This window comes from Periophthalmus magnuspinnatus, chromosome 20, assembly GCF_009829125.3.
Source record: "Periophthalmus magnuspinnatus isolate fPerMag1 chromosome 20, fPerMag1.2.pri, whole genome shotgun sequence".
Taxonomy (NCBI): Eukaryota; Metazoa; Chordata; class Actinopteri; order Gobiiformes; family Gobiidae; genus Periophthalmus; species Periophthalmus magnuspinnatus.
Window position 1 is genome coordinate 25,987,828 of NC_047145.1, and position 17,984 is coordinate 26,005,811.

Here is a 17,984-nt window from a genome sequence, read left to right on the forward strand (position 1 = left end):
CTGTTTTTCTGTTTTGTTGCTCATATTTCTGACCTGTCTCCAGTTCAGTTTAAACTGCAGGGATTCTGCAATGTTGTGTCGTCACGAGAACGCAACCTCTTAGTGAACATTTGCCTCAACAAACTGAGCCGCTGTCACAACACTGGACAGATTATAACCTTTCGTTCATTACACTGCACAGAGCCGCCCTCCCGTTCGCTCTGTGCGCAGTAGTGATTGATGTGCTGACGTCACAGGGGCCGAAATGCCAAGTGTCCATCACAGTGGCTGTAAATGCTGCTGTCAAACGCCCGGGATCCCGCGCTCTTTGTCCCACTCTCACTGTCCCGCTCTCACCGTCCTCGCCAAACGCCCCTCAACGCCTTGCCATTTGAACCAGAAAGACATGGCATTTCGCTGTAACGGACTTCATCTATTGCCCTCCAAATGCATGGGTATTAGAGGAGACATATGGAGATGCTTTTTTTCTGGGTTTAAAGCATTGACTCCAAGCATCGATAACTCATGCTTCGATGTACTGCTTTACATTCACCTGTGCTCCTCCTTAAAAGATGCTTTGTGTAAGTTACAATGCTCAAAATAACAATATTTCACTCCTATACTTGCTTAAGTGATTGTCTGATGCGCAGAATGAGATTTTCTGTTTCCTCACAGCTGCCTCTATAAACTCACAATGTGAATCATATGAGAGCAAGTCGGGTTGGAAAAACCTGTGCGTCCTCAGTTTATTGGATGTGACTTCACCACCATAGCGGCAAAGTCATGTTTTTGACCATCATAGCAGAGTTGGAACATGGACTCTGGATCCATGAAAGAGACCAGCTTCCAGCACTTCCCAAACACCAGCAGAGACTCCACTAAAAGCAAGAAAAGAAAGGTTTTATCTAGAGTAGTGGTCCCCAACCATCGGGCCAGGGGCTGGTACCAGTCTGTTACACATTTGCTACCGGGCTGCACAAAAACAATAATCCTCGACCCATTTGTGAGTAAACTGGGAGAATGGAGCATGTCTGTGCAACAAGACCATCAGCTGTTGGAGATTGCAAATGATGGTAGTCTTAAACCTTTGTTTGAGACAACACTTTGGAGGAAAATTACACCAGAATATCTCGACCACTGAAAACCTTACTACCATTTCCAACATCCTGTCTGTGTGAAGCGAGCTTTTCTGCAGTGATGGCAACAAGACAAGATTACGGAGCAGACTGGACATAAGAAACACACTGCAGGCTTCATTATCTCCCATCACTCCTCGATGGAACCACCTCATTGCAAAGAAACAAGCGCAGGGCTCACACTGATTAGCACTATGGGGAGTTGTATTTTTTATGCACTTATTTTATTAACTTATTTTTGCCATATTTATCTACCACATGTAGAAGACCTGTCTGTGAAAATAAAACCTACATTATTCCGGTCCATGGTGCAAAAAAAAAGGTTGGGGACCTCTCATCTAGAGCGACCAAAGGGGCAAAATTAGAGTCCAGCCAGCGCCGGAGTCAGACAAAAGTAAACATGGAAGCATGATGAGAAGGTAAGAAAAATATAGATATCTGTCTTATATTTCTCATGCTAATCTAGATGGAGCCTTTTGTGTAGCTACATCTGGTGTTTTGGTTTGGCAGATCCACTCACATTGTGCATAGTTGTTCCTTGCTATATTGCGGTTCACCTTTCGTGGTCTCGCTGTTTCACTGATTTTTTTTGTGCAATTTTGCATGCTTTTTTACAGTGTATGAACGTGCATTGTGTTCTGCGTCCTGATTGGCTGAGGGACTGTAGACCATTGTCCATCAGTCTCCTGTACAGTACAGAATGTGTTCAGCCAAATTTACATAAATGTTCGATCGAAGTGTGACTCTAAAGTGCTGTATGTTTGCAAGTTTTGCAAGCCAGTAACTCCCAGTAAGTCCCATGAGATGATACAGAACACCAGTGCTGCAAGGTAATGAAGTAAAAGTAGTAATGTAAACTTAAGTATTTTTAGCTATCTGTACTTAAATACATTTTATAGTGTGTACTTTTACTTCACTTGAGAGCAGTATCTGTATTTTGAACTGGACTGAAAAGTAAGTACTTTTCATATGATTTGAGGGGTTATTTTACAATGTTTGATTAAAGTTTTCAAGTTCAAGCTTCAACTTGGTTTGAATAAATAAATGTACAATTTCCTGTCGACCAAAATATGTAATTTTGAAGCAGTGTTACTGCATTTAATTTACACTTTAACAAATGAACAACACTTTTACTTTTTACTCTTAAAGTACATTTTTAAAGGTACTTATATACCTTTACTTAGGTAGATTTTTTCACATAATACTTTTACTTGAGTAAAGCCTCTGTTTCTGTACTTTTACTTAAATAACAAAAGTACTTCATTCGCCATTGCGACACACACGTACAAGAGTGAGACCAGCTCCACTCACATAATTATTACTGAAGAAACGGTGCGTTTCGGTTTTCAGTTTCTATAGATTGGATTTTGTCCATGATGCTTTGCTTTTCAGAAGAGCTGCTGCTCAAAGTGGTGACAGGGCTGAACACGGCTTTAGTGTGAGCCAAATGTGAACAAATGTAAAAAAAAAAAAAAAAATGTAAACAAAGCGGAAAACTCTCTGGAGACGGTCCCATTCTGCAAGTGACTGGAGCTTTATGTAACAATATGAAATGATCTGAACATTTGTGTTTGTTGCAGCTCCTTCAGATGTCATTTAGTTTGGCTCATTTCCCAAACACCACATTTTACTTCAAATTACATTCAATTGAAATTAGAAATCAGATTTTGCATAGTTTCCACATTGTTTTATATAAATTATTTTTTTGGGCACAGTCGGTGATCAATAGAGTTTCAGTCGTTTAGTTGCTTAATTGTTTTGTCCTTTACTACTTTAGTCCTTTACTCCTTTAGTCCTTTAGTTTTTTACTCCTTTAGTCCTTTAGTCCTTTACTCCTTTGCTCCATTATACCTTTAGTCCTTTAGTACGTTAGTCCTTTACTCCTTTAGTCCTTTACTCCATTATACCTTTAGTCCTTTACTCCATTATACCTTTAGTCCTTTATACCTTTAGTCCTTTAGTCCTTTACTCCTTTGCTCAATTATACCTTTAGTCCTTTAGTACGTTAGTCCTTTAGTCCTTTACTCCTTTAGTCCTTTACTCCTTTACTCCTTTACTCCATTATACCTTTAGTCCTTTAGTCCTTTACTCCTTTGCTCAATTATACCTTTAGTCCTTTAGTACGTTAGTCCTTTAGTCCTTTACTCCTTTAGTCCTTTACTCCTTTAGTCCTTTACTCCTTTAGTACTTTAGTGCTTTAGTGCTTTAGTCCTTTAGTCCTTTAGTCCTTTAGTACTTTACTCCTTTAGTCCTTTAGTCCTTTAGTCCTTTAGTCCTTTACTCCTTTAGTCCTTTAGTCCTTTACTCCTTTAGTCCTTTACTCCTTTTAGTCCTTTAGTCCTTTACTCCTTTACTCCTTTAGTCCTTTACTCCTTTAGTCCTTTACTCCTTTAGTCCTTTACTCCTTTAGTCCTTTACTCCTTTAGTCCTTTAGTCCTTTACTCCTTTAGTCCTTTACTCCTTTACTCCTTTACTCCATTATACCTTTACTCCTTTACTCCTTTACTCCTTTAGTACGTTAGTCCTTTACTCTTTTGCTCCTTTAGTCCTTTATACCTTTACTCCTTTAGTCCTTTACTCCTTTAGTCCTTTAGTGCTTTAGTCCTTTAGTCCTTTAGTGCTTTAGTCCTTTAGTGCTTTAGTCCTTTAGTGCTTTAGTCCTTTAGTGCTTTAGTCCTTTAGTACTTAAGTGCTTTAGTCCTTTAGTGCTTTAGTCCTTTAGTACTTTACTCCTTTAGTCCTTTAGTCCTTTACTCCTTTAGTCCTTTACTCCTTTAGTCCTTTAGTCCTTTACTCCTTTAGTCCTTTACTCCTTTACTCCATTATACCTTTAGTCCTTTACTCCTTTAGTACGTTAGTCCTTTACTCTTTTACTCCTTTAGTCCTTTATACCTTTACTCCTTTAGTCCTTTACTCCTTTAGTCCTTTAGTGCTTTAGTCCTTTAGTCCTTTAGTCCTTTAGTGCTTTAGTCCTTTAGTGCTTTAGTCCTTTAGTGCTTTAGTCCTTTAGTCCTTTAGTGCTTTAGTCCTTTAGTCCTTTACTCCTTTAGTCCTTTATTCCTTTACTCCTTTACTCCATTAGACCTTTAGTCCTTTAGTCCTTTACTCCTTTAGTCCTTTAGTACGTTAGTCCTTTAGTCCTTTACTCTTTTACTCCTTTAGTCCTTTACTCCTTTAGTCATTTAGTCCTTTACTCCTTTAGTCCTTTAGTCCTTTAGTGCTTTAGTCCTTTAGTGCTTTAGTCCTTTAGTCCTTTAGTCCTTTAGTGCTTTAGTCCTTTAGTCCTTTAGTCCTTTAGTGCTTTAGTCCTTTAGTCCTTTAGTGCTTTAGTCCTTTAGTGCTTTACTCCTTTAGTCCTTTACTCCTTTAGTGCTTTAGTCCTTTAGTCCTTTAGTCCTTTAGTGCTTTAGTGCTTTAGTCCTTTAGTGCTTTAGTGCTTTAGTCCTTTAGTCCTTTAGTCCTTTAGTGCTTTAGTCCTTTAGTCCTTTAGTCCTTTAGTGCTTTAGTCCTTTAGTGCTTTAGTCCTTTAGTCCTTTAGTCCTTTAGTGCTTTAGTGCTTTAGTCCTTTAGTCCTTTAGTGCTTTAGTCCTTTAGTGCTTTAGTCCTTTAGTCCTTTAGTGCTTTAGTCCTTTAGTCCTTTAGTGCTTTAGTCCTTTACTCCTTTAGTCCTTTAGTCCTTTAGTCCTTTAGTGCTTTAGTCCTTTAGTCCTTTAGTGCTTTAGTCCTTTAGTCCTTTAGTGCTTTAGTCCTTTAGTCCTTTAGTGCTTTAGTCCTTTAGTCCTTTACTCCTTTACTCCTTTAGTGCTTTAGTCCTTTAGTCCTTTAGTCCTTTAGTGCTTTAGTCCTTTAGTCCTTTAGTGCTTTAGTCCTTTAGTCCTTTAGTCCTTTAGTGCTTTAGTCCTTTAGTCCTTTAGTCCTTTAGTGCTTTAGTCCTTTACCTTTATATAAACACAATGTTTAGTAGTACCTTTTTCGCATAAATAGTAGTTTTGCCTGAACTCCCCCTGCAGGTGTACTCTTGTGAGTACGTTGAGTTTGGGCAGATACATAGAGACTCATAACAGTTTTGAGAGCTTTTGCCACGCCCCCTTTTAGTTGAACAGTCGATGGGCAGAATGTGTTTCATGGAGTACAGGTCAGATGAAAACCGATGCCAGTACCTTCCTAAGGCGCAGCACCCCCTCCTGGTTGCTCTTGTTGGTGGAGATGTCAAACATTCCGGGCCCGTCGCTCCCGGTGATGCGGTATTCCATGTCCGCATTCTCCCCGATGTCCGCGTCCACCGCCCGCAGAGCACCCACGGGTGCCCCCAGCTCCAACGACTCGGGCACTCGGAACTCGTACAGCGCTGTACCAAGACAACAGCAGAGAGGGAGGGTGAGACAGAGGTCAAAGGTAACACAGTAAAGCTGCAATATGGAACTTTTCTACTGAGCAGTCTGCTATCTCATCTCTATGGAGATGTTATTCCTTTGCTGACAAAATTCCACAGTTTGGCATTAAAGTTATGTGCATTAGTCAGTAACAGGTGTTGATATTGATACGAAATCCTTTGAAAAACATGCTCAGTGAATTCGCCTCTTCACAGATCAGACCTGTAACTTGGCCTGATGATGTCATCTGGTTCATAATGTTAACAAGGGCCAAACTAAATGACACAATAGTTATGAACAGACCTTTCCCACAGTGAGCTGTGCCTCGGCCCTGTCACTCACACATGGCCCCTGATAATATATGACCTGACAGATAACAGTGATGTAATGTTTTCTCCTTAGATTTGTGTGAAAACAGCTCAGTCTTTGGAATTAAAATGAATATAAAGAAATATGAACAAATATCTGACGTAAAGTTTATTTAAAATTCAAGTCTCTTTCTTGCTGAACCTTTGGGGCCTCCTGCAATGCTCCTGACGTCCCCCAGGGGTCCCCAGACCCCACGTTGGAAACCACGGGATTAGACAAATAAAAAAGAAGACAGCACCTTTTGTTGAATGAAGGTTTAAAGTGTCAGAAAAATGTCTTCCTTGGATGAAAACATTGTTGGAGTGTTCTGTGCAGAGGTTCTGTTTGCTGAAGTATTCTTTGTTAAGGACAGACGTTCTGTTTTATAAATCTGTGCTACTTCCTGTATTTTTTTCCCACTGAACTGATGTAAACCTCTGATAAATATTTGCACAGGGACTTTCACCAAACCAAGCGACAATGAAAAAACATGAACCGTTGTTGCATGTGCTTTAAAACACCTTTAAAATCTCCTAAAAGATGCAGAGGTCAGAGGTCAACATTTAAGGTGATTTATTTATCTTTTTTTTTTGTTTCTCACAATCATAACTTCCATTCAACAAAAAACTGAAGCCTTTCATTTTTATTTGTCCAAACAAACAAGGGAGGATTTAAAAAAAATAAAAAAATAAAAATAAATAAATGACCCACAATGACACACAAGAGCATCAGGAACAAGTGATGAAGAAGAAGAGAGTCAGAGACGGACAGAGGGGGAAGAAAAGAGAAGAGGGGTGAAGGGAGAGAGAGGGAAGAAAAGAGAAGAGGGGGGAAGGGAGAGAGAGGGAAGAAAAGAGAAGAGGGGGGAAGGGAGAGAGAGGGAAGAAAAGAGAAGGGGGAAAGTGAGAGAGAAGGAAGAGAAGAGAAGGGGGAGAAAAGAGAGACAGAAGAAAAGAAAAGAGGGGGAGGAGAGAGAGAGACGAGGGCGGGGAAGTGAGGAGAGAGAAGGGGAGAGAGAAAGATAGAAGAAGAAGGAGGTAGAGAGAAAGAGACAGCAGAGATCAAGAAAAGAGGGAGGGAGAAAAGGATAGAAGAAGAGAGCAAGAGAGAGGGGGAGAGAGTGGGAGAGGAAAAAAGTGAGAGAAGGGTAAAGAGGGAGAAAGGGGGATTAAAAGAGGTGGGAGAGAGGAGAGCGAGAGATGTGAGAGAGATGTGAAGAGAGGGATCGAATAAGAGGAAGAGTGACAGAATGGGGGGGTGAGAGAGGGAGAGAATGGATGTGGTAAAGAGCAAGTTGGGGAGGGGAGAGAGAGACAGGGAGAGGGGAAGAGAGAGACAAAGAGAGAAGGTGGGAAGAAAAAAAGAGTACAAGAAATGGATTATTGTGTGTGAGAGAGATCCCATGTTAGACCACACCACACTCCAGAAAATAGACCGCTCCATGTGCTGTTTGTGGCATAGGCCTCAAGTGTGACATATACAGAAGAGGGAGGAGTCTAGACGTTTGAGGCCCCAAAACGTCCTCAGTGAAGTAAAAAAAGGAGGATTTTCACTCTTTCAACATCCATTTTGTTTTAAAGCTGCACTATGTAACTTTTAGAGGCTTGTCTATATAGATATGTTATTGCTTTGCCTGGAATGGTCCACGGCATTAAACATATCAATGAAGACAAGACAAGCAGGAGATGGCATCAGACTACGCTACAATCAGATCTGTGGAGAGGCGAGCCCACTCAAAACGATAATGTGTTTTTCAAGGTATTTTTGAGCAGTAACGGCCCATAATGCCAAATGAAATAAACACTTATAGACATGACATAAACATGTAACAAACATTCCACCAGAAAAGTGACATAGTGCACTTTTAAGCAAATGCCTATAAGATAAACAGTAAGTCAAATGTTTGTGGATGAGTGCGGCTGTGTCCAGTTCTTCTCTCTTGTGTTTGTAGTGGATGAGTGCGGCTGTGTCCAGTTCTTCTCTCTTGTGTTTGTAGTGGATGAGTGCGGCTGTGTCCAGTTCTTCTCTCTCGTGTTTGTAGTGGATGAGTGCGGCTGTGTCCAGTTCTTCTCTCTCGTGTTTGTAGTGGATGAGTGTGGCTGTGTCCAGTTCTCTCTCTCTCACTCTCTCTCTCTCTCTCTCTCTCGTGTTTGTAGTGGATGAGTGCGGCTGTGTCCAGTTCTTCTCTCTCGTGTTTGTAGTGCATGAGTGTGGCTGTGTCCAGTTCTCTCTCTCTCACTCTCTCTCTCTCTCTCTCGTGTTTGTAGTGGATGAGTGCGGCTGTGTCCAGTTCTTCTCTCTCGTGTTTGTAGTGCATGAGTGTGGCTGTGTCCAGTTCTTCTCTCTCGTGTTTGTATTGGATGAGTGCGGCTGTGTCCAGTTCTTCTCTCTCGTGTTTGTAGTGCATGAGTGTGGCTGTGTCCAGTTCTCTCTCTCTCTCTCTCTCTCTCGTGTTTGTAGTGGATGAGTGCGGCTGTGTCCAGTTCTTCTCTCTTGTGTTTGTAGTGGATGAGTGCGGCTGTGTCCAGTTCTTCTCTCTCGTGTTTGTATTGGATGAGTGCGGCTGTGTCCAGTTCTTCTCTCTCGTGTTTGTAGTGCATGAGTGTGGCTGTGTCCAGTTCTCTCTCTCTCTCTCTCTCTCTCGTGTTTGTAGTGGATGAGTGCGGCTGTGTCCAGTTCTTCTCTCTCGTGTTTGTATTGGATGAGTGCGGCTGTGTCCAGTTCTTCTCTCTCGTGTTTGTATTGGATGAGTGCGGCTGTGTCCAGTTCTTCTCTCTCGTGTTTGTAGTGCATGAGTGTGGCTGTGTCCAGTTCTCTCTCCCTCTCTCTCTCTCTCTCGTGTTTGTAGTGGATGAGTGCGGCTGTGTCCAGTTCTTCTCTCTCGTGTTTGTAGTGCATGAGTGTGGCTGTGTCCAGTTCTCTCTCTCTCTCTCTCTCTCTCTCTCTCTCGTGTTTGTAGTGGATGAGTGCGGCTGTGTCCAGTTCTTCTCTCTCGTGTTTGTAGTGGATGAGTGCGGCTGTGTCCAGTTCTTCTCTCTTGTGTTTGTAGTGGATGAGTGCGGCTGTGTCCAGTTCTTCTCTCTCGTGTTTGTAGTGGATGAGTGTGGCTGTGTCCAGTTCTCTCTCTTAGCGTCCTTCTGTCTCCTGTGTCTCTGAAGCTCATCAATCATATGTTCCACTCGCGCTATCTCAACTCTGTCACCCTCTCCTATCTCCTTTCTCTGTCTTATGCACTCTGTCTCTCTCTTCCTCCTTCGCTCTGTCTCTCTCCTCTCTTTCAATCTTTCTCTCCTTTTTCTTTTCCTTTATCTCCACCCCCTCATCTCGTCTCTCCCTCAGCCCTATACTCTTCTCTCTCAATCTGTCTTTGCCTCTTCCCCCCTCTCCTCTTTTCTAATTTCTTCTCTCACTAAACATTTCTTCCTCTCATCCTTCCCTCTCCTCTCTTTAGCCTCTCTTTTCCTTCCCTCATTCAATTTACCCTCTGCTCTTTTTCCTCTCTCTCCTCTCCCTGTCTCTGAACCCTCCCTCCCTCTATTTTACCCCTTTCCTCTCATTCCCTCTCTCCTCTTCTCTCTCTCCCACCCCCTTTTCTCTTACCTCATCCCCTCTATTTCTCTATCCCCCTCTCTGTTTCTTTCCTCCCTCTCCTCTGCTGCCTTCTTGACTTGTCTCTCTCTACTCCCTCTCTCTCTCTGTTCCCCCTCTTCTCTCTCTCTGCCCCCCCCCCTGCCCCCCTCTCTATTTCTCCCCCCTCTCTTCCCTCTCTCTCTCTCTGTGTTTCTCCCTCCTCCTGTCTGTTTCTCTCTCCCTCTCTCTCCTCCTCTCTCTCTCCTCTCTCTCCTATGCCTCCTCCTTCACTCGTTCTTCAGATTGACAGATTACTGGTGTTACGGTGAAATTGGGTGTAGACTGTAGAGAGACAGAGACGCGCGTCACTTTTAAAAGTCTGACTGAAACAAAGGCGTCTGCAGGTTCCTGTGTTCACCAGTCGACTGCAGAATTAAACTGACACATATTTGAATGGGTAAAAGTACTATGGAAAAAGACCATAGGAACATGTACAATAGCGCCTCCTACTGGGGCCAGGACTAATGTGAAAAATATGAAACAACTGCAAAAATCCAAAGTAGGACAAATGAAAGGAAAAAAAAAATTAAGGTAAGAGTGGAGGTGAAGATTGAGAGAATGAGAACACAGACAAAGATGAAGGACGTCTGGAGGGCAAAGTGAAGCACATCTGAAACTGGGATGGTCCAGTCCTGGTTTAGTTCAGTTTAAGTCCCGGTCTGAGTCTGGTCTGAGTCTGGTCTGAGTCTGGTCTGAGTCTGAATGTATGACTTTTAGGAAACATCAGATGCCCTCCCACATCATTCAGGTCTGTTCAGTCACATTTTTATACAGCACTTTTCTACCTTCAAGTCACTTTACATCCAGGAACCACTCACCCACTCACACATACACAAACACACACATTCACACACACATCCATAGACACATTCACACACACATTCACACATCAGTGTACACAAACACTGGGGCGAGGTGGGTTAAGCATCTTGCCCAAGGACACAACGAAATACAGGAGTTACCATTGCACCAACACATCCCAAAGTAAACTATCAGGGTGTGTATGCAGAGTTTGCGATTAATAAAATGTTTTACAATTCAATGCTGTTTACAGTGAAGTGCTGCTTTTACGACAGAGCACTTTAAAGCAACGCAGATTTAAGGAGCTCTACCTGATTAAAAATGTGAAAAAACAAACCAATTAATTTTAAAGGGTTTGAGGTTGTGTCTCAAAGTTATTCTTTTCTTACCTCATGCATTTTCAGCGTCCTAATTATTCACCATGATGAGTTTGTAAGCGCAAATTTTACAAGAAAAATTTCAGAGAGCAGAGTGGAGTTTTGCTGTCACTGTAATGTTAACAACTAGCATGGTAACGCACACTTCCTGATTAATAATTAGACACAGACAGTGGACTTATTTTGGCCTCAGAGCTGCTCATACAATACATCTGTACTGGGGTAAAATATAAAATATTTTGTTCAAAAACATGGAAATAATTGTGTCCTCGCCTGTGACAAAGTGGGCCTTTGTCTCTTTAATATCACCATAATTTTGTTTATTCACACATTTTTTGTAAAGTAATGGGAAAGTTCTTAAACTGAGCAAGACAGTGTTTAAAGAGTGCGAGAGAGAGAGTTTTTAAAGGGTGCAAACGAGTGGGTGAGAGAGTTGCAGATTGGGTGATTATTTATGTTTTGATTTGTGTGATTTTAATGTCTTTCTTATTCTGTAAAGCACTTTGAATTACCTTGTGTACGAATTGTGTTATGCAAATAAACTTGCCTTGCCATTTGTCCATTTCCAATAATTTTTCAATATTATAACTATCCCGGATTTGTTAAATTTTTCAGTTAGTCTACCTTTAATTTAAACACCACAAACACCCGTTACTTTAAATATATTTTATTTGGTTGTATTCAGTTTAACACATCCATCTACTCAGAGGGGGCATGCCCTGGGTTGGCCATTTTTAAAGGCCTGGATGTGGCTGTGGGCTGGACCATGTGGAGGGGAGAACTGGGTTAAGTTATTTTTTTTCTTTTTTTGTGTATTTGTTTCAATGTTTGTGTATATAGTTTTAATTTAACCACTTTTCAGTTAAAGGGATTTAGGCACTCATAAGTCCGTAGTGTATTAAGTAATCCTGCTAAAGCTGTACCTACTGTACCTGAGAAGTAAATGGTGCTTCTGGATTGAGAGGATATATAAGCAGGGCAAGTCGGTCTTTCGGGGAGATTGAGGTAGCTGGGTACATGTGGGGTTTTCTCATAATTTCTTGATTTCTGTTGCTTTTGTTTTAATTAAGCACAGTTACTTTTTGTAAATACGTATTCTTTTTCCATGGTGGACCACGGTGCCCTGTAATAAATTTTGGTAACAGAGAATTTTTCTGAGTCTGCCTCCAACTTTGACCACATCGGGCCAGCTTCCCCACATGGCCCGTTAAGTCAGTCTAGTATGTATCACGTTTAACTCAACTCTCCTCAGTAAATAAAGCACAACACAAGTACATACCCTTGGTGAATCGTGGTGGGTTGTCGTTGACGTCGGACAGGGTGATGCTGACGGTGGTGGTCCCAGACAAACCCCCCATCTGCCCCGCCATGTCTTTGGCCTGGATCACCACCTGGTACTGCTCCTTCACCTCACGGTCCATCCCCGGGAGCGCCGTCTTTATCAGGCCTGAAACAAACATGCAATTGTAGCTTTAAATGATTATGCACCTTTTTCATTTAAATTTGAAGATGTCTCCATGGAGATAGATAAAGCAATGCCAATAAGGCGAAGGGTTAAATAAGGCTAATTAAGGCAGCGTTATGATAAAGTGTTACCGTGCACGACATACAACTTTAATGCTATACTGAGGAACATTCCAGGCAAAGCAATAGCATCTTTATAGACTAGTAGGTAGCAGAAAGCTCATTGGAAAAGTCCCACAGTGCATCTTTAATGTATTTGCCTACTTCCAGGCCTTTTTGATGTGCTGTTTTACCCCATCCTCCCTCCTCTTCTCTCCATTATTCTTTGATTTCCTCTTTCAGTTTCGAATGTGGAAATTTGTGAGTGCATTTTATTTAGTCTTTTTCATTATATCTCTATGCTCGCTCGCCCTCTCCTCCTCCTCGCCTCCCCCTCTCCTCCTTCTCTCCTCTTCCTCCTCTCCTGCTCCTCTCCTTTGCCTCTCCTCCTCCTCTCCTCTACCTCTCCTCTACCTCTCCTCCCACTCTCCTCTGCCTTTCCTCCTCCTTTCCACACCCTCTGCCTCTCCTCTGCCCCTCTCCTCTGCCTCTCCTCCTCCTCTCCTCCCCCTCTCACCCCTCCTCCTCTCTGCCTCTCCTCCCTCTCTCCCCTCTTCCTCTCTGCCTCTCCTCTTCCTCTCCTGCCCCTCCCCTCTCCTCCTCTCCTCCTCTTCTCCTCTTCTTTCACCAGTCTCTCATTCAAAGTACACAGCGTTTAAACCTGGCTGCAGAGGGAGAGGGGGAATGCTCTGCCAATTATCGCTTTTCCTGCCCCCTGGATGTGACTTTAAACGCAACATCTGACAGTGGCAAAGAGGTGGGGAAGTGCTCAAAACGCCGAGCGCACCTGAAAGCAACGTTTTAACATGAAGATGGTGAACGCGCTGAAGGCTAGAGGCATAAACAGAATGCATTATGTGACGCTTAGCTTAGCACACATGGAAAGGAGCAGCATGTGGAATCTTGTGTATAGAAATTGTGTTTTGGGGATGTTTTAAAAAGATATATTCAGTAACACTGACAGCTCTTAAAGGGAATGTGGCTAATATTTTAGGTTTTCTGTGTATAAGACCTACGTGTGTGCCCTGATATAATGTAAACATGCGCAAATCAAATATAGCTTTGTCTCACTCTCCACACTCCACTGGAAAAAGGGTTTGCAGTTTAGCCAAAGCCTGTAAGAAGTGGACTAAGTGAGTGTGACGTCACCCACAGCGTTCAGCTTCAGTCAAATGAATCCTTTTTGAAGCAGAGTTCCATATTTGGAATTCTGCGAGTATCATAGTAACCAAAGAGCCAATCTGGAGCAGTTTCGCAGGGAATGGGACCTTATACATTCGAAATATCAAAATCATTCACCATGAAGAATTTATAAGTGCTTCTTTCAGTTCTCAGAGACCAGTTGCCGTCACAGTAAAGCTAACGGCAATTAAGCTACTAAGCGCACACTTCATGATTCACAGACTATATGACGTTTCATAATTAGACACAGACTGTACACAGTGGACTTATTTTGCTTTTGAGCTGCTTATACACTATATATGTACTGGAGAGAGACAGAATGACAGTGGCTCAGTGGTTAGAGCATTGGTCCCCCAACTCGAAGGTTGGATGATCATGTCCAAGTTCTGTCGTTGTGTCCTGAGGCACAATCCTGGTTTCGTATGGCTTATGGGTCTTAGATAAAATGTCCCTAATGTGTGGGAGACCCCAGGCGTCAATTCTGGGAGTCCTGCTGTTCAATCTCTACATGCTGCCATTAGGCCAGTTAATACACAGCAATAACGTGTCCTACCACAACTATGCAATGACACTCAGATCTATGTCCCACTGCAGCAGGTGAATATGGACCAGTGGATTCACTCTGCCACTGCATCCAACAGCTCAAAAATAGGACAGAAATCTAGGGGTAATAATGGACTCAGACTTTAACTTTACTTTAACAACCACATCAAATCAATAACATCTGCAGCTTTTTACCATCTAAAAAAAATTGTAAAAATCAAAGGTAAACTGTCAAAGCCAGACTTAGAGAGACTTATCCATGCATTTGTGTCCAGTAGGTTAGACTACTGTAACATCCTGCTCACTGGCCTCTCCAAACGAGCCTTAAGACAGCTGCAGTACATCCAGAACACTGCTGCTCGGGTCCAGACTAGAACCAGCAAGTACGAGCACATAAGTCCTGTGCTCAGGTCTCTGGCTCCTGTGGCTCAGAAAATAGACTTTAAAGCAGCTCTGTGTGAACAAGACTCTCCATGGACCAGCACCAAATTACATCTCCCACATGTTAGAGCCACATGAACCATCTCACACTCTGAGGAGTTCAGGGACAGGCCTCCTGCTGGTGCCCAGAGTCAGGACTAAACATGGGGAATCAGTGTTTAGGTTTTATGCAGCTAAAACCTGGAACAGTCTTCTACAGGCCTCTACTTTGACAATGTTTAAATCCAGGCTCAAAACAGTTCTGTTTAGCTGTGCATATGACTAAAAGGGTTTTATTCTACACTTTTCTCTTTTAATGTTAATGTTATGATGATTATTTGTGATTATATATGTTTTAATTTGTGTGATTTTAATGTATTTTTTTATTCTGTAAAGCACTTTGAATTACCTTGTGTACGAATTGTGCTATACAAATAAACTTGCCTTGCCTTATTACCTGGTTTAGTCCTGGTTTGGTATGGCTTATTACCTGGTTTAGTCCTGGTTTGGTATGGCTTATTACCTGGTTTAGTCCTGGTTTGGTATGGCTTATTACCTGGTTTAGTCCTGGTTTGGTATGGCATTACCTAGTTTAGTCCTGGTTTGGTATGGCTTATTACCTGGTTTAGTCCTGGTTTGGTATGGCTTATTACCTGGTTTAGTCCTGGTTTGGTATGGCATTACCTGGCTTAGTCCTGGTTTGGTATGGCTTATTACCTGGTTTAGTCCTGGTTTGGTATGGCATTACCTGGTTTAGTCCTGGTTTGGTATGGCTTATTACCTGGTTTAGTCCTGGTTTAGTATGGCTTATTACCTGGTTTAGTCCTGGTTTGGTATGGCTTATTACCTGGTTTAGTCCTGGTTTAGTATGGCATTACCTGGTTTAGTCCTGGTTTGGTTTGGCTTATCACCTAGTTTAGTCCTGGTTTGGTATGGCTTATTACCTGGTTTAGTCCTGGTTTGGTATGGCTTATTACCTAGTTTAGTCCTGGTTTGGTATGGCTTATTACCTGATTTAGTCCTGGTTTGGTATGGCTTATTACCTGGTTTAGTCCTGGTTTGGTATGGCTTATTACCTGGTTTAGTCCTGGTTTAGTATGGCTTATTACCTGGTTTAGTCCTGGTTTGGTATGGCTTATTACCTGGTTTAGTCCTGGTTTGGTATGGCATTACCTGGTTTAGTCCTGGTTTGGTATGGCATTACCTGGTTTGGTATGGCATTACCTGGTTTAGTCCTGGTTTGGTATGGCTTATTACCTGGTTTAGTCCTGGTTTGGTATGGCATTACCTGGTTTAGTCCTGGTTTGGTATGGCTTATTACCTGGTTTAGTCCTGGTTTGGTATGGCTTATTACCTGGTTTAGTCCTGGTTTGGTATGGCTTATTACCTGATTTAGTCCTGGTTTGGTATGGCTTATTACCTGATTTAGTCCTGGTTTGGTATGGCTTATTACCTGATTTAGTCCTGGTTTGGTATGGCTTATTACCTGGTTTAGTCCTGGTCTAGACCTGATTTGGACCTTGCTTTCCCCTTCATTTTCATCTTATATATTGCAGTGCATATTGGCCCAGCTGTCTGCTCCGCTCTGCATACACCAATGACCTTTTCGCTGTTAAACGTCCGCACAGCTTTCATTACGCCCCCTGCTGGAGCACAAATCTAATAACAATAATTGCATTGGGCCGGTGGCAGGTGTATTTTTAGCTCGGCTGCAGGTGTGTAGCCCAAACACTCATTATGTATGGAGGAGACATGACAGCGAGATGTCTTATGTAACCACAGTGTCCACAGACTTAAGCGTGACTCACCCACTTGTTTAGAAGACGAATATTTTTAAACATGTCCAAGCTCAGAGTTTGCATAAAGACGGACACTAAACAGGTGTGTGCTGACTTAAAACGGCATCATTAGACCTGACATCAAATGATTTCAAACTCAGATTTTGAAATGGCAGTAGTGAATAGAGTTGTGCAATTGATACATTTTTAAAAGCAGACCTATTCTGCAAAATGAACTTTTCAGAACTTTAACCATGTTCTAGTCGTTTCTTCTTGTTGAGTCTCTGAAGTTGTATTTGGAGTTATTCATGCTTTAGTAATCTTTAATCTCCTGTGTACAAAACATCATTGCTACGATCTACGTACACTCCCACTGTGACGTACACGCCCACTGTGACGTACTCGCCCACTGTGATGTACACGCCCACTGTGACACGCCCACTGTGACGTACACGCCCACTGTGACGTACTCGCCCATTGTGACGTACACGCCCACTGCGACACACCCACTGTGACACACCCACTGTGATGTACACGCCCATTGTGATGTACATGCCCACTGTGACAAGCCCACTGTGACACGCCCACTGTGACGTACATGCCCATTGTGACATACACGCCCATTGTGATGTACACGCCCATTGTGATGTACACGCCCACTGTGACACACCCACTGTGACACGCCCACTGTGACATACACTCCCCTTGTGACGTACACTCCCCTTGTGACGTACACTCCCATTGTGACGTACACGCCCACTGTGACGTACACACCCACTGTGACGTACACGCCCACTGTGACGTACACGCCCACTGTGACGTACACGCCCACTGTGACGTACACGCCCACTGTGATGTACGCACTTCCTTCTCCACTAGCAGCTTGTAGTGTGATGTGTAGACTCACTCACAGAGGGAAGCGAAACCACATCATTTACGAGTAAGAGTACTATTACACTGTACTTATATATTACTCAAGTAAGAGTAAAAGTATGAGGTCTGAAAACTACTCTGAGAAACACAATTGTAGTACAAAGTTTTGTACTGCAAAGTTACCTAAAGCTACAATATGTCACTTTTAGACCAAAATAGACTAAAACATGCTATTTTCATTTGTTTTTGTTTTTTGCACTTAAACTGTTTGTTTGCATGGAAATATTGTTGCTTTACCTATAATCTTCCACAGTACGGCATAAAACGTATCTATCTCCACTGAGAATGTTCCAAAGTATGGTTTTAACTTTCTGTTTCCATGCAGGTGACACACCAGCTCCAGAAAGTTCCACACTGTAGCTTTAATTAAATTTAGCTGAGCACATGCACGTGTCATCACAGTGCATGCTAACGTTTACCCACAGTACACTGTGTTTTATGAAGCTAAAATAAATCCATATTTCCCTCCATTTTCCTGTTTGGAGCAAAGTGCCCAAAGCGTCCCTCCCGTCTGACACATTATTTCTTTCCAAATCAAATTTTAAACTCGTAAATATCTCTACCGCTTCTGTTTCTATGGCAATAAAGACGCATCACACCAAAGTGCTATTTCTGACAAATAAAAAATGGATTTGTGTAAAAATCTTGGTAAAAGCTTTTAAAATGACTCTTTTATGAAGCTGTAAATAAATAGATCTGGAGGTGTCACAGAGGTCCTCAAATGGAGCGGCGTCGATGGAGGAGAAATAGAACAGAAGTGTTTCAAAAATGGACGATTTACCCAAGCCATAAAAAACACACGAGCATTTTCACTGTCTCATATTAAAGGTGCTGTACCTGATTTTTACTGCCTTAAAAACAAGAAAAACAGAACTAGAACTTCCACAATTTAGTGGTTATTCCTCACTCACCTTGTACATT

General features: G+C 42.3%; 1 protein-coding gene across 1 annotated transcript in view; it reads right to left on the reverse strand.

Moving 5' to 3' along the window:
• LOC117388434 (cadherin-6-like) overlaps positions 1–17,984 on the reverse strand; it is a 151,328-nt gene that overhangs the window by 36,615 nt on the left and 96,729 nt on the right. The window contains exons 6-7 of the mRNA XM_033985978.2: positions 11,924–12,091; positions 5,276–5,463 (exon numbers count right to left, since the gene is read on the reverse strand). Of these exons, the coding sequence (XP_033841869.1) occupies positions 5,276–5,463; positions 11,924–12,091 (356 nt within the window). The remainder of the gene's footprint in view (positions 1–5,275; positions 5,464–11,923; positions 12,092–17,984) is intronic.